Genomic DNA, 22,123 nt, shown 5'->3' with positions numbered 1-22,123 from the left:
CACCATCATCCAAGTTTCTAAGATCCACATATATATATATATATGATATATGTTTTCTAATCGAATTTAATGCCAATCTGTCTAGCTCGAGCTATCAAGTCGGGTCGAAGCTTAACTTAAAGTTGTCTAGAATCGGTTTAACTATCAATTAAGTTTCCCATGACGGATTATCTAACGACTTGACATGAAAACGACTCAGGGATATGACCCAAGACCATACTAAACCAACATTTTTACTTATTTTCATGACCCGATTCATAGTTTCATACATTTTTAGTACTTTATTTTTATATGTATAATATAATTAAACAGCTTAGAATAAACACTTGCAACAAACAAGACAATTGACATTAAGACAACTCACTTTACCACCATCCAATCCATTATTTATTTGACTATGCACATATAATAATACAAAAAAATATTCTTGTTGCATGTAGCAAAGTGGACCCTTTGAATGTCACATCCGACTAAGGAAAATGACTATTCTACCCTTTTTATTTTCTTTTCTGATAAAAAGAACTTACACAATAAGCAAGCATAAAACAACACTAAAAGAACATCCCCAAAGGAAATCTTGGATTATGATATGCATACCAGTTTACTTTTGGAGAAGGGCTTCTTCACAAGTCTTTATACATTCCCTGTATTTAAAGAATTAAAAAAAAAATAGTTTAGCAATCAAAAGGCTAACTCATATACGTATATTGTTTATATCATATTTCTAGGCATGAGACAGCTTAATATATTTGGTGTCGGTGTGCGTAAATGAGAACGGGCAACAAACCTAACATCATATATGTCTCGTTCCTCACGAAAGCTTTTATAACTAACCCGTACATAAGTACCTGTCGCGACCCTGAAAAACTACTATGATTTTTTAAAGTATTGTATTATACTAAAATGTAACTTCCTTTTATCTTTCTATTATTATAGTGTATGAAAATATATTTCCTTCATGGTATGTTATAACACACTTTCAATTTTTGCCATTGTATATAAAATAACCCTTTCATAAAATTATAATGATGACATGAAACATAATGTGGTGCACTATACCCGCTATGTTAATTTCCCTGACATTGGTAAAATGGTAGAAGTGTGATATATAAGATGATTGAAGTACAAAAACGTGTTACTTTAACACATTTTCTATGTAAAAACTCCTATTATAGGTTAGATACAAGTCAACATGTTACTTTAACACGTTTTTTGTGTAAAAGTTCCTATTATAGGTTAGGCACGAGTCGAATATTGACGAGATATATGAGTGTGTAAAATTATACAAAATATATAAAGAAACTTGAGCGGAGAGATTTAAACCTTTTGATTGGCATTTGAAGTGTATTTGGTGGAGAGAAGGGAGAATTCTATTGGCATGTGTAGAACCGGGAATCTTGCCCAAATGTTCCAAGCACTTGGCATGCTACCTCAAGCAATTTCCCTGCAAATAGTAATATTTTTTTTAATTAATTTATTAGATAAATAAGTTTAAACTATTAATATATAGTGAGTCCACCATTAATTATATACTTTAAGTTCTTCCAAAAATTAAATATGTCCCTCATGGCAACTTCATAACTTCAAACTGTTTCATAACGACTACTGACAACAATTAATTGGTAATTAACTCATTGGTTGGGATTAACATAGGTTATTCTTCTCTATCTACTACAATACAACGTTCGATTTCACATTTTCCTAAAAGAACTCACTTTACCAAAAAAAAAAAATGACGAATTTTGGGTGCCGGAAGGTTAGTGGACCCGGTAGAAGGTGTGAGCAAGTCAGGCCAACCCGAGCCAAGCCATTATTATTTATTAATAGTTATTTTATTTATATACATTTATAATTATATAGCTAAAAATTTAAAGTTTAAATTATGTAGGGTGTATATTATGGTGCATTTATCCTAAAAAATCTAGAAATTATTGTTAAAAGGGGTATTTTAGCTTTTATTCAAACTAATTACTTTAATCTTTAAAATAGATTTAAAAGTTATTAAATTAAAAACTAATTAATTTAATCTTTAAAATAAATTTAAAAGTTATTAGGGGATGTGACATGTAAAATAAAGAATTTGCTTTTAGGTTTACTCTTATTCATTTATTGCTATTTTTACTATTTTTTTAAATTCGCATAATTTTCATATACTTTTTAAGTTTTTTTTAATTTTGCCATAAAATTGAGATTTAATTATCTTTAATATATATATATATATATATATATATATATATATGAGAGAGAGAGAGGGACGAGGGATTATAAGATAACCTACAAACCACGAGAAAACCTTATACCTCGTATAATACAATTATATGGTATAACAACACACTTATACCATCTAATTTTGTTGTGTGCGATGTGATAGGAAACACAAACACTGGTAATCATGTAACATATTATATTTATTAATTAAAAGAAATCATAACAATACTATACTCAAATTAAAAAGAATAAAATGCTCGTTTTTATGGTATGAATAAGTAACACTCGTTTACAAATCGTGAGGCAGGAAAATTGGTTTAAAAGTCAACAATATGTTTTAAATTATTGTACCATATGTAATTGTAATTACTTAAAGTCTTTAATTTTTTTAAAAATATATATCTTTTCCTCCGTATATGTATTATAATATAGTATGGTATATATAGTTCTACTATATTAAATAAAATTTATATAAATAGCACACTCATTTAGGCCTACAAGCCTAGTCAAGCTCGATATGTAAATCTTGTTTCATTTAAACCCTTGGGTTCCATCAATAATGAACCGAGCTTAACGTATCAAGATTAACTAGGCTCGCAGGCCTAAATGAGTGTGTTATTTATATAATTTTTATTTAATATAGTAAAATTATATGTACTATACTATATTAGTTTGCCTTCCAATTTCCAAATATGAGTTTGCCTTAAAGAAAATAGGTTTAACCAATAATATAATTGCATTTTACTACTATTTGTCCGATATAAAAATAGAAAACTACTTGTGCATAATATCTCCACAACTAAATGGATCTAAACCAATGGGATTGAATACTTTTTACTGACAGCAAGGATTCTGAAATGTCAATAGGCAGAGAAGATCTGATCATATAAATATCCAATAATGTATGTATAATACAGTTTGGATTCTATAAGTTTTAATTGCACATGAAAATACCATATAAAATTATTATATACCCATGTAATATAACCATAAAAAATGTCTAATGCTTAATATATGGAACATGCAACATGCTTACAGTATTGCAAGTTCAAAAAAGGTGGAACACGTATAACTATATAGAGCCATATATACAAATATATATGTACAAGTCAGCAAATATAGAGCACAAGTGAGTAGGAATATGGGTCGGGTCAATAGAGACAAACACACAATAAAACTATTGAGAATATATAGTTAGAGTTTTGGATTTATATGTTGTTTTGATATGAAGTTTCATTGTGTTTTTTAGTGAAGGAGAAGTCTTTTTATGACTATTCCAAAATAAACCATCATTTTTGTGATATACAACCTAAGACACCTCCAGCTCATACACACTTTCTCTCACACATATATGTGTATATGTATATGTATATTAACCCGACCCCACCCCACCTGCCTACTTAATATCATAATTCAATGATGGGTCTCATAGAAATTATTATTTATGGTTTGTAATTTTCCTTTATTTGGTAGCTAAAGGTCATAAATTTTATTGATATGGAAAACTTAGATTTGAAGGTTTTTATTTTATTTTATGTTATTTTTATTTTTTTGTTAAAAAGTAAAACAGCACAAGTTAGGTTGTCATATTTCCTTGGGTCATACGCGTATAACATACTTTCAAAATCAACGTTTCAAGGTTTATACCTTAACTAACACGCATTTAAATACTGAAGTTGACGGGTTGAGTCACGAGTGCCATGTAGTCACCCTCTCAACTCGACACTGAAATTTCGTAATTTTCTTAGTATTTTCTCGAATTAGATATAGTTGTATAATATTAAGAAACTTGTTAGACAATAAAGGCAAATAAAAAATTAATACACATGTTCTCGAAATAGATATAGTTGTATAAAATTAAGAACCTTGTTAGACAAGAAAGGCAAATAAAACTTAAAAGGCAAATAAAACTTAACTAATACAGTAAGTCAATGATGGGAAAAGTTAAACTTAAAACTGTTTTAATGTAATAATTAAAACATTTTAATGTGAAAAATAAAAACAAAATATTTTATAGGATATGAAATCTAAGTTTACTATTTCCATTTAAGATCCTAGTAAAGGTGACATTCATCACGGACCACCAGTACTCCATAATAATATCATCCAAATGTCCATTTTGCCCTTGACCCACCGACAGCTCAAAATTTCACCACCTCGACCACCCACGTAAAATCAAGAAAAACCACCAATATATGTCTGTTTAATTAATATATTTAATATATTAAACGTGAAAAAAGTTGTTCACTTTCCTTATATGGAAATATACCCACAATTTATGTTTTTTTTTAAATTCAACTTCATTAAAACAAACATTCGACTCAAACGGGCAAATGACCAATAATACAAACGCCCCCGACCCAAACGGGCAAAGGACCAAATTACATCCCACAATTTATGTAATTTTTTTTTGAGAGTATTACAAATTTTAACACCTTATTTATCATTGCGTGCGGGTTGTGACTAAAATTTTCATTACTTGTTGATAGCATCAAATATTAAAAGAATATAAATCATTAATGGTTTCTATAAAATCACTCATACTTTATCTAAATTTTGAATTTTGATATTATTATATGAATCTTTTTTGTTGTTTAAACTAAATTATTTAAATAAAACTATTAGAATAATTTTCACATATACTATCAATAGCTATTCTATGAGTGACATTCGACTGTTTATGTTTGTTTTCTTATGCTTACCTCCTAATCAACAATAGAAAAATAATTATTAGTATTAACTACAATTTGAATTATCTAATATTAATATTTATATTTATAAAAAAGGTATTAATTTAACCGTAAGAGTTTTTCCGCGTACCTCTACGAGATTTAGGTGGCGTTCGAACCCGATCGACACTTTGTGTAACTTCCAATTTCTTAGAATCCGTCTTCTCCGAAGCCGGAAACAAAACTCCGTCAATCCCCTGAACCGATATTCGACCGTCGATATAAATATCCGGATCGAACAAATATGCCGTTTCTTCATCGTCTCCAAACTTCACTGATCCATCGGCTTCCTGAGCCAGCATTTTATGCGGTACGTGAAGAGTATCGTATCGAATTTTCCCAAACCTTCTTACAGCATTGTACATGCTTTCTTCGGTTTGGTATTCCGGTATTATGTGGTAGTACATGATCCTCTCTGGCGCACCCGGATCAGCTAGCTGATCCGCAGTTAATTTCGCCATTGCTTCGTCGTTTGGTGCTAATACGGTTAATACGTAGCCTTCGGATACTAGTTTCCCCATTTCGGTTGCTAAATTCGTTAGGTTCACCAAAATGTCCGCCATTTCGTTGTATCTGTTAGGCGATAAATATATCAGATATAATATAAATATATCAAAAGAGTTTACGGCGCAACTTATTGCCTGTTTACCTGTGACTCTACCGTAAAAAAGAGATATAATAATATAATAGTTACCATTATATGATTTCACTATACCTCATTGAGTGTATATCCATACATATATATATATATATATATATATATATATAGTGTGAGGTTCATTGGGGAACACTTAAAAAGTGGGGAACAGCGGGGAACCGACTCAAACGAACTCCGATTGGACTCATTTCAGTTGCGTTGGAACCGGCTCGTCGAACCCTAACTAGGATCTTTTAACCCTGAACCCTAAATCATAACCCCTAAACCCTAAATATATTAGGGTTTGGCTTTTAGGGTTTTTCTTTAGGGTTTAGCTTTAGGGTTTAGATTTAGTGTTTAGGGTTTAGCTTTAGGGTTTAGGGTTTAGCTTTAGGGTTTAGCTTAGGGTTTAGCCTTTAGGGTTTAGTTTTTAGGGTTTATAGTTTAGATTGTACGGTTTATCTTAGGTTTTAGCCTTATTTTTTTAGCTTTAGGGTTTAGAGTTTAGGAGTTAGGATTTAGGTTTTAGGGTTAAAAGATCTTAGTTAGGGTTCGACGAGCCGGTTCCAACGCCGCTGGAATGAGTCCAATCGGAGTTCGTTTGAGCCGGTTCCCCGCTGTTCCCCAATTTTTAAGTGTTCCCCAATGAACCTTCCCCTATATATATATATATATATATATATATATATATATTAATTAATAATAGAGGCTACCTAATACTAGGTAAGTAAAGGTAATTTGTGATCTTGGATGATGATAAAAATGAAGTGTTTGGTTTGAAAATTTACCCGCCGTAGTGAAGCAATGTGTGGATGAAATCCTTGACCTGACTCTCGCCATCAAAGTGGTGGCGAGGGCCACCTGGTCCAGGCGCTGGAGCAGGAGCCAGCGACGGACCGGGAGCCAAGGCATAGTAAATCGGTAGAACCGGGGGCGAACCAGCAGGAACCGGAGCCGGTTTCTTAAGCCGGTTCGTTCTCGGATCAACCTCTGGTGCACCTTCCGGTTTAACTGCGGAAATCGCACGCAAGCTCCGCCGGTTGTTGAAATCCTGCTGTACCGATTTAGGTATCAACAACCGGTTAATTCCATGAATAATTCCGTCCGGGCGGTACACATCGTCTAGACGAACCACCTCCGCATTGCCAGCGAGCTTCTTAGAGTCCAAATTCGATAAATGTAATGGCTCAGAAGAGAGAGTCGTGTGCTGAGTCGACTCGGCCGGCCAGTCTTTCTGGCCGAGTCGACTCGGAACAATATGGTGGAGAAGAAGCGTCTGGAGCGACCGGAGATTACGCGGTTCTAACAAGAACCGCTTAAACTCCGGGTCAAGTTCTCGCTCCAGCGCTTCATTTCTCGGAGCAAAAATAGTAACATTATGATCCGCAACCGCCTTTTCAAGCTTCTCCAACAATAAAGCTTTCTCCACGAGCTCCGACAACTCGGTGTAACGCGAGTCAAGCAACGCCACCAGCACAGAATTGGAACTGATCTGAGCTGCCCCAGCGAGTTGACTCAGAGTCAAAACGGATAAAACAATGACACACATTCTAAACGCCGTCATCTTTCCGGTTGGTGTCTAGCCGGAGATATAGACGGTGTAAACACTCTTCTTCTTCAGGTTTAATAAAAACTTGTATAATTTGCTTAGAAGGGAGGTCAATGTTGTAGAGAGAGAGAATATTATTGTTGTTGTTTCTCTCTCTAAGTTGTTGGTTGTGAGTTGTGATATATATTTTTTGATGGTGGTCGGAGACAGATGGGTGTGTACGGCAGCTGAAAACAGGGGTTTGGTATAAAGGTGAGGGGGTAGTGTGGAGTTTGGTGATAGTGTAGGGGGTGGAGTGTAATGTTTTGGTAAAGCATCGTCGGTGGTATGGTCGTGGGTTGTTGTCATAAGGGAGGTGAAAGGTTGATTACTTGATGATGAAATAGCATAAAGTCTTCCAATTATAGATAATCTATTTATTTTGTGTTAAATTTGCATTTAAATAATTTATTCTATTTAGTTATTATTTTAAATTTTAAATAAGTCTTTCTTTTCATATATATACACACTAAGTTTTTACCGAGATTGCTTCCCGGGCTCAGGAAACTTAGTTATATTAATTACTATTTGTTATTAATACGACCACATTACATCAATCATCTCATTCGATTCAACAACAATGTCTTCAAATCACCGGATTAGATCATGAACTCATATTAGAGGACAAACAAAAGCACAACAGGACCACATGAATAATATCATTTCCACTTTTACTTCAATGCACTTACATGATAGGGTGATTTGGGATTTTGTAAAAATATTTGTTTTTGTACTTCTTTACAAAATAAAATGTTGACCAAATTTCAAACAGATGTTGAACAAAAGTCAATCAGATGTTGACCAATAGTCAAACAGATGTTGAGCTTAAACAGATGTTTGGTTTAAGGCCAAACATATGTTTATGGCCGAACATCTGTTTAAGGTCAAACATCAGTTTAAGTCCGAATATCTGATAAAGAAGGCGAAACATCTGTTTAAGGCAAAGCATCTGTTTAAGGTCAAACATCTGTTTAAGGCCAAACATCTGTTTAAGGTCAAACAACTGTCTAAGTCCAAACCTCTAATATAAAAGGCGAAACATCTGTTAAAGGCCAAACATCTGTTTAAGCCTGAACAGATGTTTAACTTACAAAGATCTACTGTCTTCTCACACTATTTTCCTCTTCAAAACACTGTTCAACCTAACATGGGTTTCCATTAACTATTGACCAAAAGGCAAACAGATGTTCAAACCACTGTTTGTTATTGAACTTTTTTACAAAATTACATAGAATTGAAGAAAATAAAACAATGACTTAAAGAACTATAATTTAACACATAATCTAATTGGGCAAAGCAATCTATTATCTCACAATTCCCTGCTTTTTACAACATTAAACACAACATCATCATGCCAAATGCAGCCATATTTATCCATCCATTATTCTGAATTCATAAACCTATAAATGCAGTTACTATTAGCAAAAAGAAACCTCATATATCATCTATATATAAAACATAAAGTGTTAATAACAGTGTTTTATCATCTTAGCCATACATAACAACAAAGCATCAAGTTAATAATTTAAAAAAAACATACAACATCACCATCAAAAAATTCATAGTTGTAGTATCTGATATCAGAACATAATTAAATGTCTTTGTTAAACTGACGTAACTTGATTTAATACGATCTTCTGTTGCGAAGACACGTATGTGAAGTGCAACATATCACCAAACCTCAAGTTATTGTCAGTCATAAACTTTCGCCAACCGTCCAACCCATAACGTGGGTTCAATCCATTTAGCTCCGACTTAACATCATAAACCTCCACAACTCCAACCATGTTTTGAACTTTCAAATGATGAAGATCAAGAGAAAGACCTGCTCGTCTGGCAACTTCAGCAGGAAGACGCTACATGTATTGTGTGAAAAAAAATAATAGTCAGACAAATAAATATAAATCACTAGTTTGTTATAAAAAATGGTATACCAGCCTATAGTCTCCTTTGTGATCAAAATGAAAGAACTCAGGGTCGAGAAGATGTCCAGAATGTTTTTTTGCAGTCTTTGCAATCTTATTTCTACGTGTTAGTGCAGGAATGTCTATCGCCTCCGTCAATCGAGTTCTTAGCAAGTTTTAGTTAAAATCATGATTATATTGTAATATTAGATAGAAAAGGGCAACGTGGCATTTAGGTAATTAATGAGAACTCTCATTAATTCCATGGCCTATAAATAGAAACCTTATGCCTTTAGTTTAGAACTTTTTGTCACTTTTGCCATTTGGAGCTTTGGAGAGCTTGGTGCTTAGAGAGAGAAATTCTAGAGAGAGAAAGTGACACGTGATTCAGGTGCTTTGTATGATTTCATATCATTCAATAGAATCACCGATTATATTACGTCTCGTGTGTTCGGTCACGTTCGTGTACGGATTCTGCACGTCACACGTTCGGTTCGCAATCGTTTCGGAGTCAAAACCGGTCCTAACAAGTGGTATCAGAGCAGGAGCTCGATTGCACGGATCAAACACACAAACTCGCATGGAAATACATCAGATTCAGTTCAAAAATCACATCAGATTCGCGCAATTTCTTCATCTTTTCATCTCTTAACGTTCTTAACTGAAAATTGCAAAATTAAACGGGTTTTAACGGTTCAAAATCGCTAATTTTTGGATATGTTGTGCGAAAACATCTGATTTACAAGCCTACAAATTTTCAGAATCTAATTCTTAACGGTTTGGGAGAAATTAAAGATTTTTTGGTTCGAAAAAGTTGTTCAAAATGTTAACTGTTGATGTTGATATTCACTTGAATGTCGTCCGATCGGACAGAAGTCCGATCGGCTAGCTGACCGAACCAAGAATTTCCATTGCTTTACACTGTATTTCATTAAAAGTAGTTGACTTGTTGACTGCTGACCGATCAGACAGCAGTCCGAACGAGCGTCTGTCCGATCCATAGCATCCCTGACCGATCGACCGACAACTCGTTTCACACATCCCAACCGACCAGACTATTTTGTCAACATATTATGCTTTTGTCAGTCAGATTTATGTGAAACATTAAATGCAATTGGTGATTATAATCAACAAATAGTTGGACAGAGATTAGCGGCCCAATCAACAAACTGTATTAAAGATTAGCGGCCCAATCAACAACAGTATTGCATGTGAATTCTCTGTCCACTAAAATTTATCGGCCCAAGAATTGTTTGTCTGAATTGCATGTGATTAAAGTTGAATTGGTCCAATAGCACTTCATATAGAATTGATTGTCGGCCATCATTATTGATTTGTGCATGTGGTTGTCAGTTTGCATGTGAAAACATTTTGAAGATCAAAGTTAATTGTTGTGGTCAAAGAAGTTAACGTGTCAGCCGATCGATCAGTGGGTCAATTGGATTTTCAACCATTTCAAGAATATTGCAAGCCGATCGACCAAGCATTTTTGTCGTGTAGTGCATCAATCGAGTGGAGGGTCGAACGAAGTGCCAGCCGATTCTAAACCATCCTATCTAGATTACAACATATTCATTTGTCGTGTAGTGTCAACCGATTGAACAGAGGGTCGATCGGACAACCACCCGATTCAAGAATCCCAGCCGATCGGACAACTTTTCCACCCGATCGGACAGCACCCAATTATTTTCACAGTTGACTTTTGTTGACTCACTCGATCGGATACCCATCCGATCCAAGTGTTTGATATTTTTGTTGTAACTAATCATTGATTGTTTCTTATGCTGTGATTTACGAGGTGAATCAAGGAAATAAAATCATGGCTGAAATCAAAGAGAAAACCAGAGAAGAGATTCTGAATGAAAAAACATACAGAGAAAGAAGCATGGCTGGAAATAGAATTAATGAAATGCAAGAAGAGTATGAAGATGCTGTCAGGTCAGCTATAAAAGATGGGACAAGAAGCGAGAGTGCTATGTCAATAGAGATGGTGAACCGGTTGTTCCCAAGAAGGACATAATTTATGATGAAGTTCTCTTAGTAATTCCTCGATCAGTCGAATACTTTACAAATGTTACAAAAGATAAAACATATGCGAAAAAGCTGGAAAAACTCATAAGAGATGTCATGATATCAAGGTTGAGGAAGAGGGCTGAAGAAAGAATGAAGAAAAATTGTTGATGAGATGGTTGATGATTTGAAGAAAGTTGCTGAGGAAGTAAAAGAAGAAGCTATTACCGAAGAACAGCAAGTTGGTGAAGAAGTAATGAAGAAGAAAGAAGAAGAAGAAATGAAGAACGAGAGTTTGGTTGCTGGTGATATTGGTGAAGATGCTGGTGTTGATGAAAAAGAAAAGCAGAAAGACACTGATCAGACTGGTGCAGCAGAGAACACCGGAGTGTCAATCACTAAGGTAACATCTGATTCTGAAGTCTTTAATGAAACTGTTGAACAGTGCAAGAAATGCATGGAACCATGCAGTGCTTGTACTGAAAAAGACGAAAAATTCAGAACAAGAGATCTTGAATTTAATAAAATCAAAGAAGTTTTCAAAAATAAATACAAAGAAATGTTAGAAAATGAAAAAGTTTTGAAAGATAATAATGAAACTATAACACATAAATGCAAAAATCTAGAAAAAGAAAATGAGATTTTGAAAGAAAAAATTTCAAAAATGACAGAAGAGAGTTCACAAAAAGAAATTGTATTTCAAGAAATGAAAAAAGAATATGATTCAATAAAATTTGCTTATCACATTACTAAAAAGTCATATGAAGATGTGAAAAGCCAAATGAAAATTGTTCAATCACGATTGAGATACTGTTCTGAAACAACTGATACGTTTAAGCGACAGTATGAAATAAAGCAACAAGTTGTCAATTCTTACATTGAGGATGTTGCTAAGCTAAAGCGTCAAATAGCTGATTTAGAACAGGATAACAACAAGTTACATAGTTATCACGCATCATCATATGTGCTTGAAAGAATTTCAACATAAAACCGGATGGTAAAGATTCTGAGCAAAACAAAAAGGGCATTGGCTCAGAGTTTCATCAAGTTCCACCACTGGAAAAGTTTGCATTTTATGATGATGAAAAGGTCGAAAAAGCTTTCAACATGGTAGATCAATTGCCAGATAACATTGACGTAACCTATTCCAAATCTGATGATTCTAGTGATTCAGAGGTGGTAGGTAAGGTCGTGGAAAGTGTGTTGAAAGAAGAGTCGATTGAAACAGGTAAATCTGAATCACAGGATGAAAATGAAGGTAGTTTTCATGAAGAATATTGTAACACCCTGAAAACGGGTTTGGTAATTAAACCACGTTAATATTTAAAAGACGGGTAAAGTACCGTTAGTGGTAAAATTAACCCGGAAAATATTAGGATTTATATAACTAAATCTAATATTTAATACAAATGGAAAAGAATGCCTTTGAGAAAATAAAGTTTATAGAAGCCGGAGTTAACGGAACTTAAAATAAACTTAGTCATGAATTCCCCGAGCCCACTAATTTAACTAGAAATGTTTAACCTAGTTAATAAGTGGGAATAATTGTTAGAAATTAAGTGGGTTGTGGCCTACTTAATAAACTAACCAAACAAGAGGGGCCAAAGTGGAGAAACTTGAAATTCTAATTATAAAAGAATTTTAAAAACCTAAAACACACATTCAGTGTGTGTTCTAGGAGTTCTGTTCGACCAGAAGCTTCCCAGGAGCTTCAAAACCCTAACTTTCAACAATATCATCAAATTAAAGGCTCAATCGAAGCTCAAATTCACAATTAAACGTGAATTAACGATCACCCAAGCTAGGGGATCATAAGGTATGTCAAGTTTTGATGATTTGTGAAGTTGTGAAATTTGGATAATCATCATAATCGCGAATTATGAATTAGTGAAGCTATGATTGAATTAGTGATATATACTTGCTTAGGAACTAAACCCTAAGTGAAAATTATACATATGATGCTATAATTTGAATGATTTGATGATATACCACACTAGGATAAGTGGGTATTAATCATATGATGAATTTGATGATATAATTATGATTAGAATCATCATATCTGATAGTAATCAGAAAATACTTGAAAAAAATGGGGTATTTGAGTACGTGATTTGATGTGTGTAAAATGCAACATATAAATTACATCAAATGAGACATAAAACTAACCCTTTTTAAGTACTAATGTTGGAAAAGGAGTGTTTTTGTCTTCCTTTTGTATTTTCAGGATTAAATAAGCTCAAATTCACAAAAGAAGCAAAAAGACAGCTAAATCTAACATAAATACAAGAAAAGGAACATAAGTGGATTGCCCGACCCCTCAACAGCATCCCCCCAAGCAAAATAGAGAAGGCAGAAGACTGAACACGCCCCGTGCTCAGCCAGCACGGGGCCGTGCCCAAGAAGCAGCAGAAAAGACAAACATATAGAAGCTTCTATTGCCCACCACGGGGCCGTGCCCAGTGAACACGGGGGCGTGGCGAAAGTACAGCAGGCGCATTAATTGTAATTGTGAATTACAATTAATGAAGAGAGAGAGTGTCAGACAGGCACGGGGCCGTGTCCAGCGGACACGTGGCCGTACCCAGCCTTCTGTTCAGCCTATAAATAGGATTGCTTGGTTTCATTACAACTCATCCCTTGACACACCACCTCTCTCACACTTCATCCACCACCCACCACCATCACAACACCACCATCCACCACCATCATCCATTGTCCATCATAGAGTGTGTGAGTCATCTCGGGATCCAAGATTGATCGTAAGAGTTCTTGACAATCAAGGCCATGTTTGCCTAAGTCTCTTACATCACTTGGTGAAGACAAGTGTTTAGTATAATACTTTTTACTTTTAATCTTTTGCACTTTTTATTTGGTTGTGTATAAATGACTTTAATAACTAGTTGCTTATGTTGAAGGTGATCTTTCCTTATCGTTTGTCCGTGGTGTCTTGGCATTATTTTACTGTCTATATAAAATAAAAGATTTTCACCATTCATATCTCCACGGTCTATATGGAGGTATGTTGGCTACCTGGTCGGGGGTTAAGGGAACGGTTTGGTAAGGGTCTTGCCCTTGTTCAGCGTTTAGAGGTCCTGCAAGGGACCTGGGTCAAATTTAGTAGGATCTCCTTCAATGCCCATAGGTATTGGATGGCGGGGATCCAAACTCTTTGACCCCCTCATAAGTTAACTACTATTAATACTATAACCCGGCTATTTAGGACTGTATCCCTGCTGACTCAGACTACTTAGTCGAGGGTAACGTCACCTCCAAAAGAGGGGCCTACCATAATTTGCATTAATAACTTAATTCATTATCTTTCAATAATCCGACCTTTTAGGATTGTATCCTTGCTGACTCAAACTACTGGGTTGAGGGTAACGTCGCCTTCAAAAGAGGGTCCTACTACAATAACTAAGATAATCTCTTAAACAAGTGCAAAAGTGCGAAAATAATCAAAGGTTATTCTAATACACGAGTCGGATCCAAGTGATTCATCTTGTCTATCTGTTTTTATTTTTATTTTATTTTTCAGCATTTAGTTAGTTTTTATTTTCTTAGTTTAAAAATCTTTTCTAACATTTTGATTTGGTTAGATGTTGAGGATAAACCGGTACTAAAAGCTCTTGTGTCCTTGGACGACCTCGGTATCTTACCAACACTATACTACGTCCACGATGGGTGCACTTGCCCATATGTGTGTTTAGTGTTAGTAAATATCGTGTTTTATAAATTTAAAACTTGGCTAAAAGTGTAAAAAGGGCTTAAATATACATCTAAAATATATTACACTACACACGCATCAAGTTTTTGGCGCCGTTGCCGGGGACACAAGGATTTTAAGAAAGTTAGGAATCAACGGCCTAATCACATTTTTATTTTTCTTTTTAATTTTTTAGGATTTTCTTAGTTTTTCAGCTTCTGCAGAGCTCAGCACGGGCCGTGCCCAGCGTTGTTACTGGCAGTTTTTAGTTTTCCAAGTTACAGAAGGCTGACCACGGGGTCGTGTCGGTGCAACACAGGGTCGTGTCCAACTCTCCAGTAACTGGGATCTGGAAAACAATCACTGTAACTCTGACCACGGGCCGTGTTCATTGAGCATGGGGCCGTGGTGAACCTTCTGGCCAGCATTCTTTTTTTGTTTTTATTGCAGGACTTGGAACCAGACGCCACCCCTACGTAGTGTATGAGCTCCAGTTCTAATAAGGACATAAAAGAACCTCTAGAAGAACCCGAACGCTTTCTCAGAAAAAGACTAAAAGCCAAAAACCAAGAGAAAGTTTCGGGAAATCCACCCCCAATGGCGGATCAACGTACTCTCATGGATTATCTACGACCCACCGTAGGTAACCTCGGCGCCGCTATCAATGCACCGAATGTTGAAGCCAATAACTTCGAATTTTGGCCGCATTTGATACAAATGCTCCAAAACTCCGCAACCTTCCATGGGCTTGCGGACGAGGATCCCCATCTACATATTATTAATTTCTTAGAAATATGTGATACCTTTCGGATCAATGGAGCATCAAATGACGCCATCCGCCTTCGAATGTTTCCTTTCTCACTAAAAGACCGAGCAAAAGCTTGGCTTAACGCCCTCCCAGCTGGATCGGTAAACACCTGGGATGAACTAGCCCAAATATTTCTATATAAGTATTTCCCTCCCGCTAAAACGGCTAAATTAATGACTGAAATTAATACATATTCACAAGAGGACGGGAAATCCTTATATGAAACTTGGGAAAGGTTCAAGGAGCTATTGCGAAAGTGTCCACATCACGGCCTTGCGATATGGCAACAAGTATCCACTTTCTATAATGGGTTGTTGCCACACACAAGGCAGACACTTGACTCTAGCTCCGGGAGACTTTTAGGTAATCGCCGCCCACATGAAATATATAACCAAATTGAGGAAATTGCTCAAACCAATTTCCAGTGGCACACTCCCCGAGGCAATAAATCTATTGCCCCGGGCGCCCATAAGGTTGATGAAAACACTTCCTTACAAGCCCAAATCGAGGCCCTTTCTTCAAAAATAAAAAAATTGGAAATGACAAAAACGGTCTCGGTTATGGCTTGTGAAGGTTGTGGTGGGCCACTTGAAAATTGGAGTTGTATGAAAGAAACGGACGATCAACAAGAGTCGGTAAGCTACATTGACAATAGACCTAGGCCGTCGGGTCCTCCAACGGGCACTTACAACCAAGGATGGCGGAATCATCCTAACCTGGGTTGGAGAGAACCCGGCAATAGTAGTAACCAACAAAACCAACGAACAAACTTTCAACAACCAAGAAATGAGTCACAAAATTTCACTCAACAACAAGGTGGACGAGAAAGGCTTGAAGATACTGTATCTCGCCTCATCTCCGACACTGAAAAGAAAAACTTGGAAAGGTTTCTACAATTAGAATCAAATTTTAGAAATCAACAAGCTAGTATTCAAAACATAGAAAAACAATTAAGTCAACTAGCCCAAAATTTTTCCGAGAGACCACCAGGCGCATTACCAAGCAATACCGAAACAAACCCAAAAGCGCAAGTTCATCTCATCACGTTACGAAACCGTACCGTGGGGCCTGCGGAAGCGCCACCGCCAACCGAGGAGACTACACCACCACCTCTGCAAGAAAAGGACTCCCCTCCGTCATCAGAGCCTATCAAAGCTCCTCGAGTTCCGTACCCCGGTAGGTTAATTCGTGAAAAGACCAATGAGCAATTCGCAAAATTCGAAAGTCTACTAAAACAATTGCATGTCAACATTCCTTTTATTGATGTCCTAACCCAAATGCCTAAATATTCTAAGTTCATGAGGGACTTTGATGTGCGTGAAGTGTGATATAATTTTAGATATATATTTAAGCCCTTTTTACACTTTTAGCCAATTTTTAAATTTATAAAACACGATACTTACTAACACTAAACACACATATGGGCAAGTGCACCCATCGTGGACGTAGTATAGTGTTGGTAAGATACCGAGGTCGTCCAAGGACACAAGAGCTTTTAGTACCGGTTTATCCTCAACGTCTAATCAAATCAAAAAGTTAGAAAAGGTTTTTAAACTAAGAAAATAAAAACTAACTAAATGCTGAAAAATAAAATAAAAATAAAAACAGATAGACAAGATGAATCACTTGGATCCGACTCGTGTATTAGTATAACCTTTGATTATTTTCGCACTTTTGCACTTGTTTAAGAGATTATCTTAGTTATTGTAGTAGGACCCTCTTTTGAAGGCGACGTTACCCTCAACCCAGTAGTTTGAGTCAGCAAGGATAAAATCCTAAATGGTTGGATTATTGGAAGATAATGAATTAAGTTATTAATGCAAATCGTGGTAGGCCCCGCTTTTGGCGGTGACGTTACCCTCGTGGTAGGCCCCGCTTTTGTATCAAATGCGGCCAAAATTCGAAGTTATTGGCTTCAACATTCGGTGCATTGATAGCGGCGCCGAGGTTACCTACGGTGGGTCGTAGATAATCCATGAGAGTACGTTGATCCGCCATTGGGGGTGGATTTCCCGAAACTTTCTCTTGGTTTTTGGCTTTTAGTCTTTTTCTGAGAAAGCGTTCGGGTTCTTCTAGAGGTTCTTTTATGTCCTTATTAGAACTGGAGCTCATACACTACGTAGGGGTGGCGTCTGGTTCCAAGTCCTGCAATAAAAACAAAAAAAGAATGCTGGCCAGAAGGTTCACCACGGCCCCATGCTCAATGAACACGGCCCGTGGTCAGAGTTACAGTGATTGTTTTCCAGATCCCAGTTACTGGAGAGTTGGACACGGCCCTGTGTTGCACCGACACGACCCCGTGGTCAGCCTTCTGTAACTTGGAAAACTAAAAACTGCCAGTAACAACGCTGGGCACGGCCCGTGCTGAGCTCTGCAGAAGCTGAAAAACTAAGAAAATCCTAAAAAATTAAAAAGAAAAATAAAAATGTGATTAGGCCGTTGATTCCTAACTTTCTTAAAATCCTTGTGTCCCCGGCAACGGCGCCAAAAACTTGATGCGTGTGTAGTGTAATATATTTTAGATGTATATTTAAGCCCTTTTTACACTTTTAGCCAAGTTTTAAATTTATAAAACACGATATTTACTAACACTAAACACACATATGGGCAAGTGCACCCATCGTGGACGTAGTATAGTGTTGGTAAGATACCGAGGTCGTCCAAGGACACAAGAGCTTTTAGTACCGGTTTATCCTCAACATCTAACCAAATCAAAATGTTAGAAAAGATTTTTAAACTAAGAAAATAAAAACTAACTAAATGCTGAAAAATAAAATAAAAATAAAAACAGATAGACAAGATGAATCACTTGGATCCGACTCGTGTATTAGAATAACCTTTGATTATTTTCGCACTTTTGCACTTGTTTAAGAGATTATCTTAGTTATTGTAGTAGGACCCTCTTTTGAAGGCGACGTTACCCTCAACCCAGTAGTTTGAGTCAGCAAGGATACAATCCTAAAAGGTCGGATTATTGAAAGATAATGAATTAAGTTATTAATGCAAATTATGGTAGGCCCCTCTTTTGGAGGTGACGTTACCCTCGACTAAGTAGTCTGAGTCAGCAGGGATACAGTCCTAAATAGCCGGGTTATAGTATTAATAGTAGTTAACTTATGAGGGGGTCAAAGAGTTTGGATCCCCGCCATCCAATACCTATGGGCATTGAAGGAGATCCTACTAAATTTGACCCAGGTCCCTTGCAGGACCTCTAAACGCTGAACAAGGGCAAGACCCTTACCAAACCGTTCCCTTAACCCCCGACCAGGTAGCCAACATACCTCCATATAGACCGTGGAGATATGAATGGTGAAAATCTTTTATTTTATATAGACAGTAAAATAATGCCAAGACACCACGGACAAACGATAAGGAAAGATCACCTTCAACATAAGCAACTAGTTATTAAAGTCATTAATACAAAACCAAATAAAAAGTGCAAAAGATTAAAAATAAAAAGTATTATACTAAACACATGTCTTCACCAAGTGATGTAAGAGACTTAGGAAAACATGGCCTTGATTGTCAAGAACTCTTACGATCAATCTTGGATCCCGAGATGACTCACACACTCTATGATGGACAATGGATGATGGTGATGGATGATGGTGTTATGGTGGTGGTGGGTGGTGGATGAAGTGTGAGGGAGGTGGTGTGCCAAGGGATGAGTTGAAATGAAACCAAGCACTCCTATTTATAGGCTGAACAGAAGGCTGGGCACGGCCCTGTGTCCGCTGGACACGCCCCCGTGCCCGTCTGACATTCTCTCTCTTCATTAATTGTAATTCGCAATTACAATTAATGCGCCTGCTGTACTCTCGCCACGCCCCCGTGCTCACTAGACACGCCCCCGTGGTGGGCAATAGAAGCTTCTATAGGTTTGTCTTTTCTGCTGCTTCTTGGGCACGGCCCCGTGCTGGCTGAGCACGGGGCGTGTTCAGTCTTCTGACTTCTCTTTTCTGCTTGGGAGGATACCGTTGAGGGTTCGGGCAATCCACTTTTGTTCCTTTTCTTGTATTTATGTTAGAAATAGCTGTCTTTTTGCTTCTTTTGTGAATTTGAGCTTATTTCATCCTGAAAATACAAAAGGAAGACAAAAACACTCTTTTTCCAACATTAGTACTTAAAAAGGGTTAGTTTTATGCCTCATTTGATGTAATTTATATGTTGCATTTTACACACATCAAATACCCCCACACTTGAATTTTTGCTTGTCCTCAAGCAAAACTCTTTAAATATGTGGCTTACACTCCCAAATGGAATGGGTAGAAGAGAAAGTTTTTGGCTTGTCATAGAGTGTCGGGAATCCAAGATTTTTTTGGGTTTTATTTTTATTTATTTACAATCCTATTCGTTATGATTTATTTAGAACGTTTCATAAGAGAAATTACTTATTTGGGCATAGCATGCCTTTTTAAAATTTCATTTATATACAAGTTCACATACCTCACGAGGGATCACTCAACACTCGGCCGAAGGTGTATTTTTAGTGAATCACTCGAGAGCGGCATGGAACTTATTCCTACCATAAGCTTGCCAAGCAATCAATCCTCCTCCTTTTTAACTATAAACCTTTGTAAATATCAAGAGGACTTTTTTGGGTGAAGGGTTAGGCTTGGGCTAAAGGTGGGTGGTTGGGTTAGTGGTTAGTAAAAGGGCGAAAAGCGTAAAAAGCGTCGGTTTTCGTAAAATACTTTGTTTTTAGTGACTTTTATTTTGAAGTATTCCTCCAAACAAGCTTTTGTTTTTAATAGCTTTGTTTGTTTATTTCTAACTTCATCATCACTTTTTTTTAGTCACACGAAAAACCGAGCTTGTTATTAAAATAAAGGGTGAAAATAAAAAGGGGTTTTTGGTGGGTAAAAGGTTTTAGGGTAAAGAAATGAAAGGTTTAGGCTCAAAGGGGTTAACTAGGGGGGATTTTGGGTAGGTGGTAAAAAAAATTGAAAAATAATGGTGTAGAAAGAAAAAAAAGTTAGTCCTAATGCCTCCATCATTTACTTACTTGGGTTTAAGTTGGTAAGGACCGGGAATGGATCGTCGTGGCAAGTTCTAGAGTTGTAAGAACCAAGCGGCTATTCATACAAGAAACGAAAAATGAGCATTTAGTCTAAAGATGTAAATTTATATGCTCAATAAAGGCTCAAAACTCACTTTTGTGGGAATGGGTTTTTATGTGATCGAGTATATATAATCAAATTTTAACTAAGCTTGTCATGCCGTTTCATAATTTTCTTATGTTGGTTCTTGTTATCACGACGCTCTCGGTTGTAAAATTGTAAAAATATAACCTTATTAATCTTAGGATTCCTAACTTAAACTTTAGACAAGTAAAAAAAAATGAAAATTTTTGAAAAAATTTGGGGTGTTTAGCGGTTCCAATAGAGTTTTGTGTAAGGCTTGTTGTTAGGACTTGCAAAATTTCAAGGTTTTAGCTTCCCCCCACACTTAAATTACACATTGTCCTCAATGTGTCCCAAAAATAAATTTTTAGGTTGATTGGATGTGTAATGTGGTGTTAAAAAGCAAAGATTTATGTTACTGGCAGTCTGGACACGGCCCCGTGGCCGCTGGGCACGACCCCGTGGTGAACTGCCAGTGACGAAAACTTACAGAAGATGAACACGGGGGCGTGTTGGTTAGACACGGCCCCGTGTCTGGCAAAAATTTGCAGGACAGTAACCAAACAGCAGGTCTGGGAGGTGAAGACGGGGGCGTGTCGGCTGGACACGTCCCCGTGTGGACAGTCTGTAAGCCTGAAAAACAGGTTTCTTCCCCCGGTTTCTCCATTTTGGGCCTATAAGTGCTAAGGTTTAGCACTCCAAGCCTTGGTTTGTACCTGTTTCATCACTTAATACCACACCAAGCAACATAAACATCCTACATTACCATAGTTAATTGTTTCCAAGCATAAAGTAAAAGAAAAATAAAACGGAAATTAAAAGTAGTCAAGGAAAGTAAATTGTTCAACATTTGGCACGCAGGCCATAAACTGTTCGATAGAAAAGGGTACTTAAACCTGTGGGCTTACCATCAACCCGCTCCTTGTTCCTTCAAACCTCCTACCCCATGTCTTCATCGCTATCCTCACCTCCATCCCCATGCCCCGCCATATACTCCCGGATGCTACCGATATCGTCTTGTATATCGTTGATGTTGCGTTCAATAGCTCCGACCCGGTGGTATGTGTTGTTGGCGAGATTGTAGGCGTTCCTGGTACACATGAGGTTTTCCTGCAAAAGATCATGTAAGCTTTGAAAGTTAGGAAAACCGCCTCCTTGTGAGGAGGATTGACCCGCATCGCCATGGGGTTGGTACTGGTATTAGGGAGGTGGTGCATGAAGAACTAGGGCCTCCTGTGGGTTCCATGCATAGCCTTGTGCTCTTTGGAAGCTCACCGTCCCGTCTTCCGCCTCATAAAGTAAGTTCATGGCTCGGCAAATGTGGTAGTCAACTCGTCCCGACCATGGACTTCTTTCAAAGGACCTCGGAATTCTCGTGAAGTGCTTGAAAAGACGGTACACCCACCCCCCGAA

At 36.8% G+C, this 22,123-nt stretch overlaps 1 protein-coding gene and 1 non-coding gene across 2 annotated transcripts; both read right to left on the bottom strand.

Annotated features, from left to right (window-relative positions):
- Nucleotides 1-326: 326 nt before the first annotated feature.
- Nucleotides 327-7,466, bottom strand: LOC118492241 (fasciclin-like arabinogalactan protein 17). The gene is made up of 4 exons (XM_035990137.1): nucleotides 6,363-7,466; nucleotides 5,029-5,510; nucleotides 1,324-1,444; nucleotides 327-644 (listed from the first exon to the last, which is right to left on the bottom strand). Exons 1-3 carry the CDS (start codon nucleotides 7,136-7,138, stop codon nucleotides 1,371-1,373), a joined length of 1,332 nt encoding a protein of 443 aa, XP_035846030.1. The 5' UTR covers nucleotides 7,139-7,466; the 3' UTR covers nucleotides 327-644; nucleotides 1,324-1,370.
- Nucleotides 7,467-15,754: 8,288 nt separating this feature from the next.
- On the bottom strand, nucleotides 15,755-15,861 carry LOC118492883. The gene has a single exon (XR_004894884.1). It is a non-coding gene; the product is annotated as a small nucleolar RNA R71 (small nucleolar RNA).
- Between the last annotated feature and the right edge of the window lie 6,262 nt (nucleotides 15,862-22,123).

Source organism: Helianthus annuus, chromosome 5 (assembly GCF_002127325.2).
Source record: "Helianthus annuus cultivar XRQ/B chromosome 5, HanXRQr2.0-SUNRISE, whole genome shotgun sequence".
Classification (NCBI taxonomy): domain Eukaryota; kingdom Viridiplantae; phylum Streptophyta; class Magnoliopsida; order Asterales; family Asteraceae; genus Helianthus; species Helianthus annuus.
Note: the sequence above shows the minus strand (reverse complement) of the source record. Positions and strands in the feature narration are given on the sequence as shown.

Excerpts from the sequence above, each read along its gene's own strand:
- LOC118492241 (XM_035990137.1), bottom strand. The coding sequence starts at position 7,138 with ATGACGGCGTTTAGAATGTGTGTCATTGTTTTATCCGTTTTGACTCTG. Across the intron at positions 5,511-6,362 it reads ACATTGCTTCACTACGGCGG|ATACAACGAAATGGCGGACA; the intron begins GTAAATTTTCAA and ends ATCGCCTAACAG. Across the intron at positions 1,445-5,028 it reads GCCACCTAAATCTCGTAGAG|GGAAATTGCTTGAGGTAGCA; the intron begins GTACGCGGAAAA and ends TACTATTTGCAG.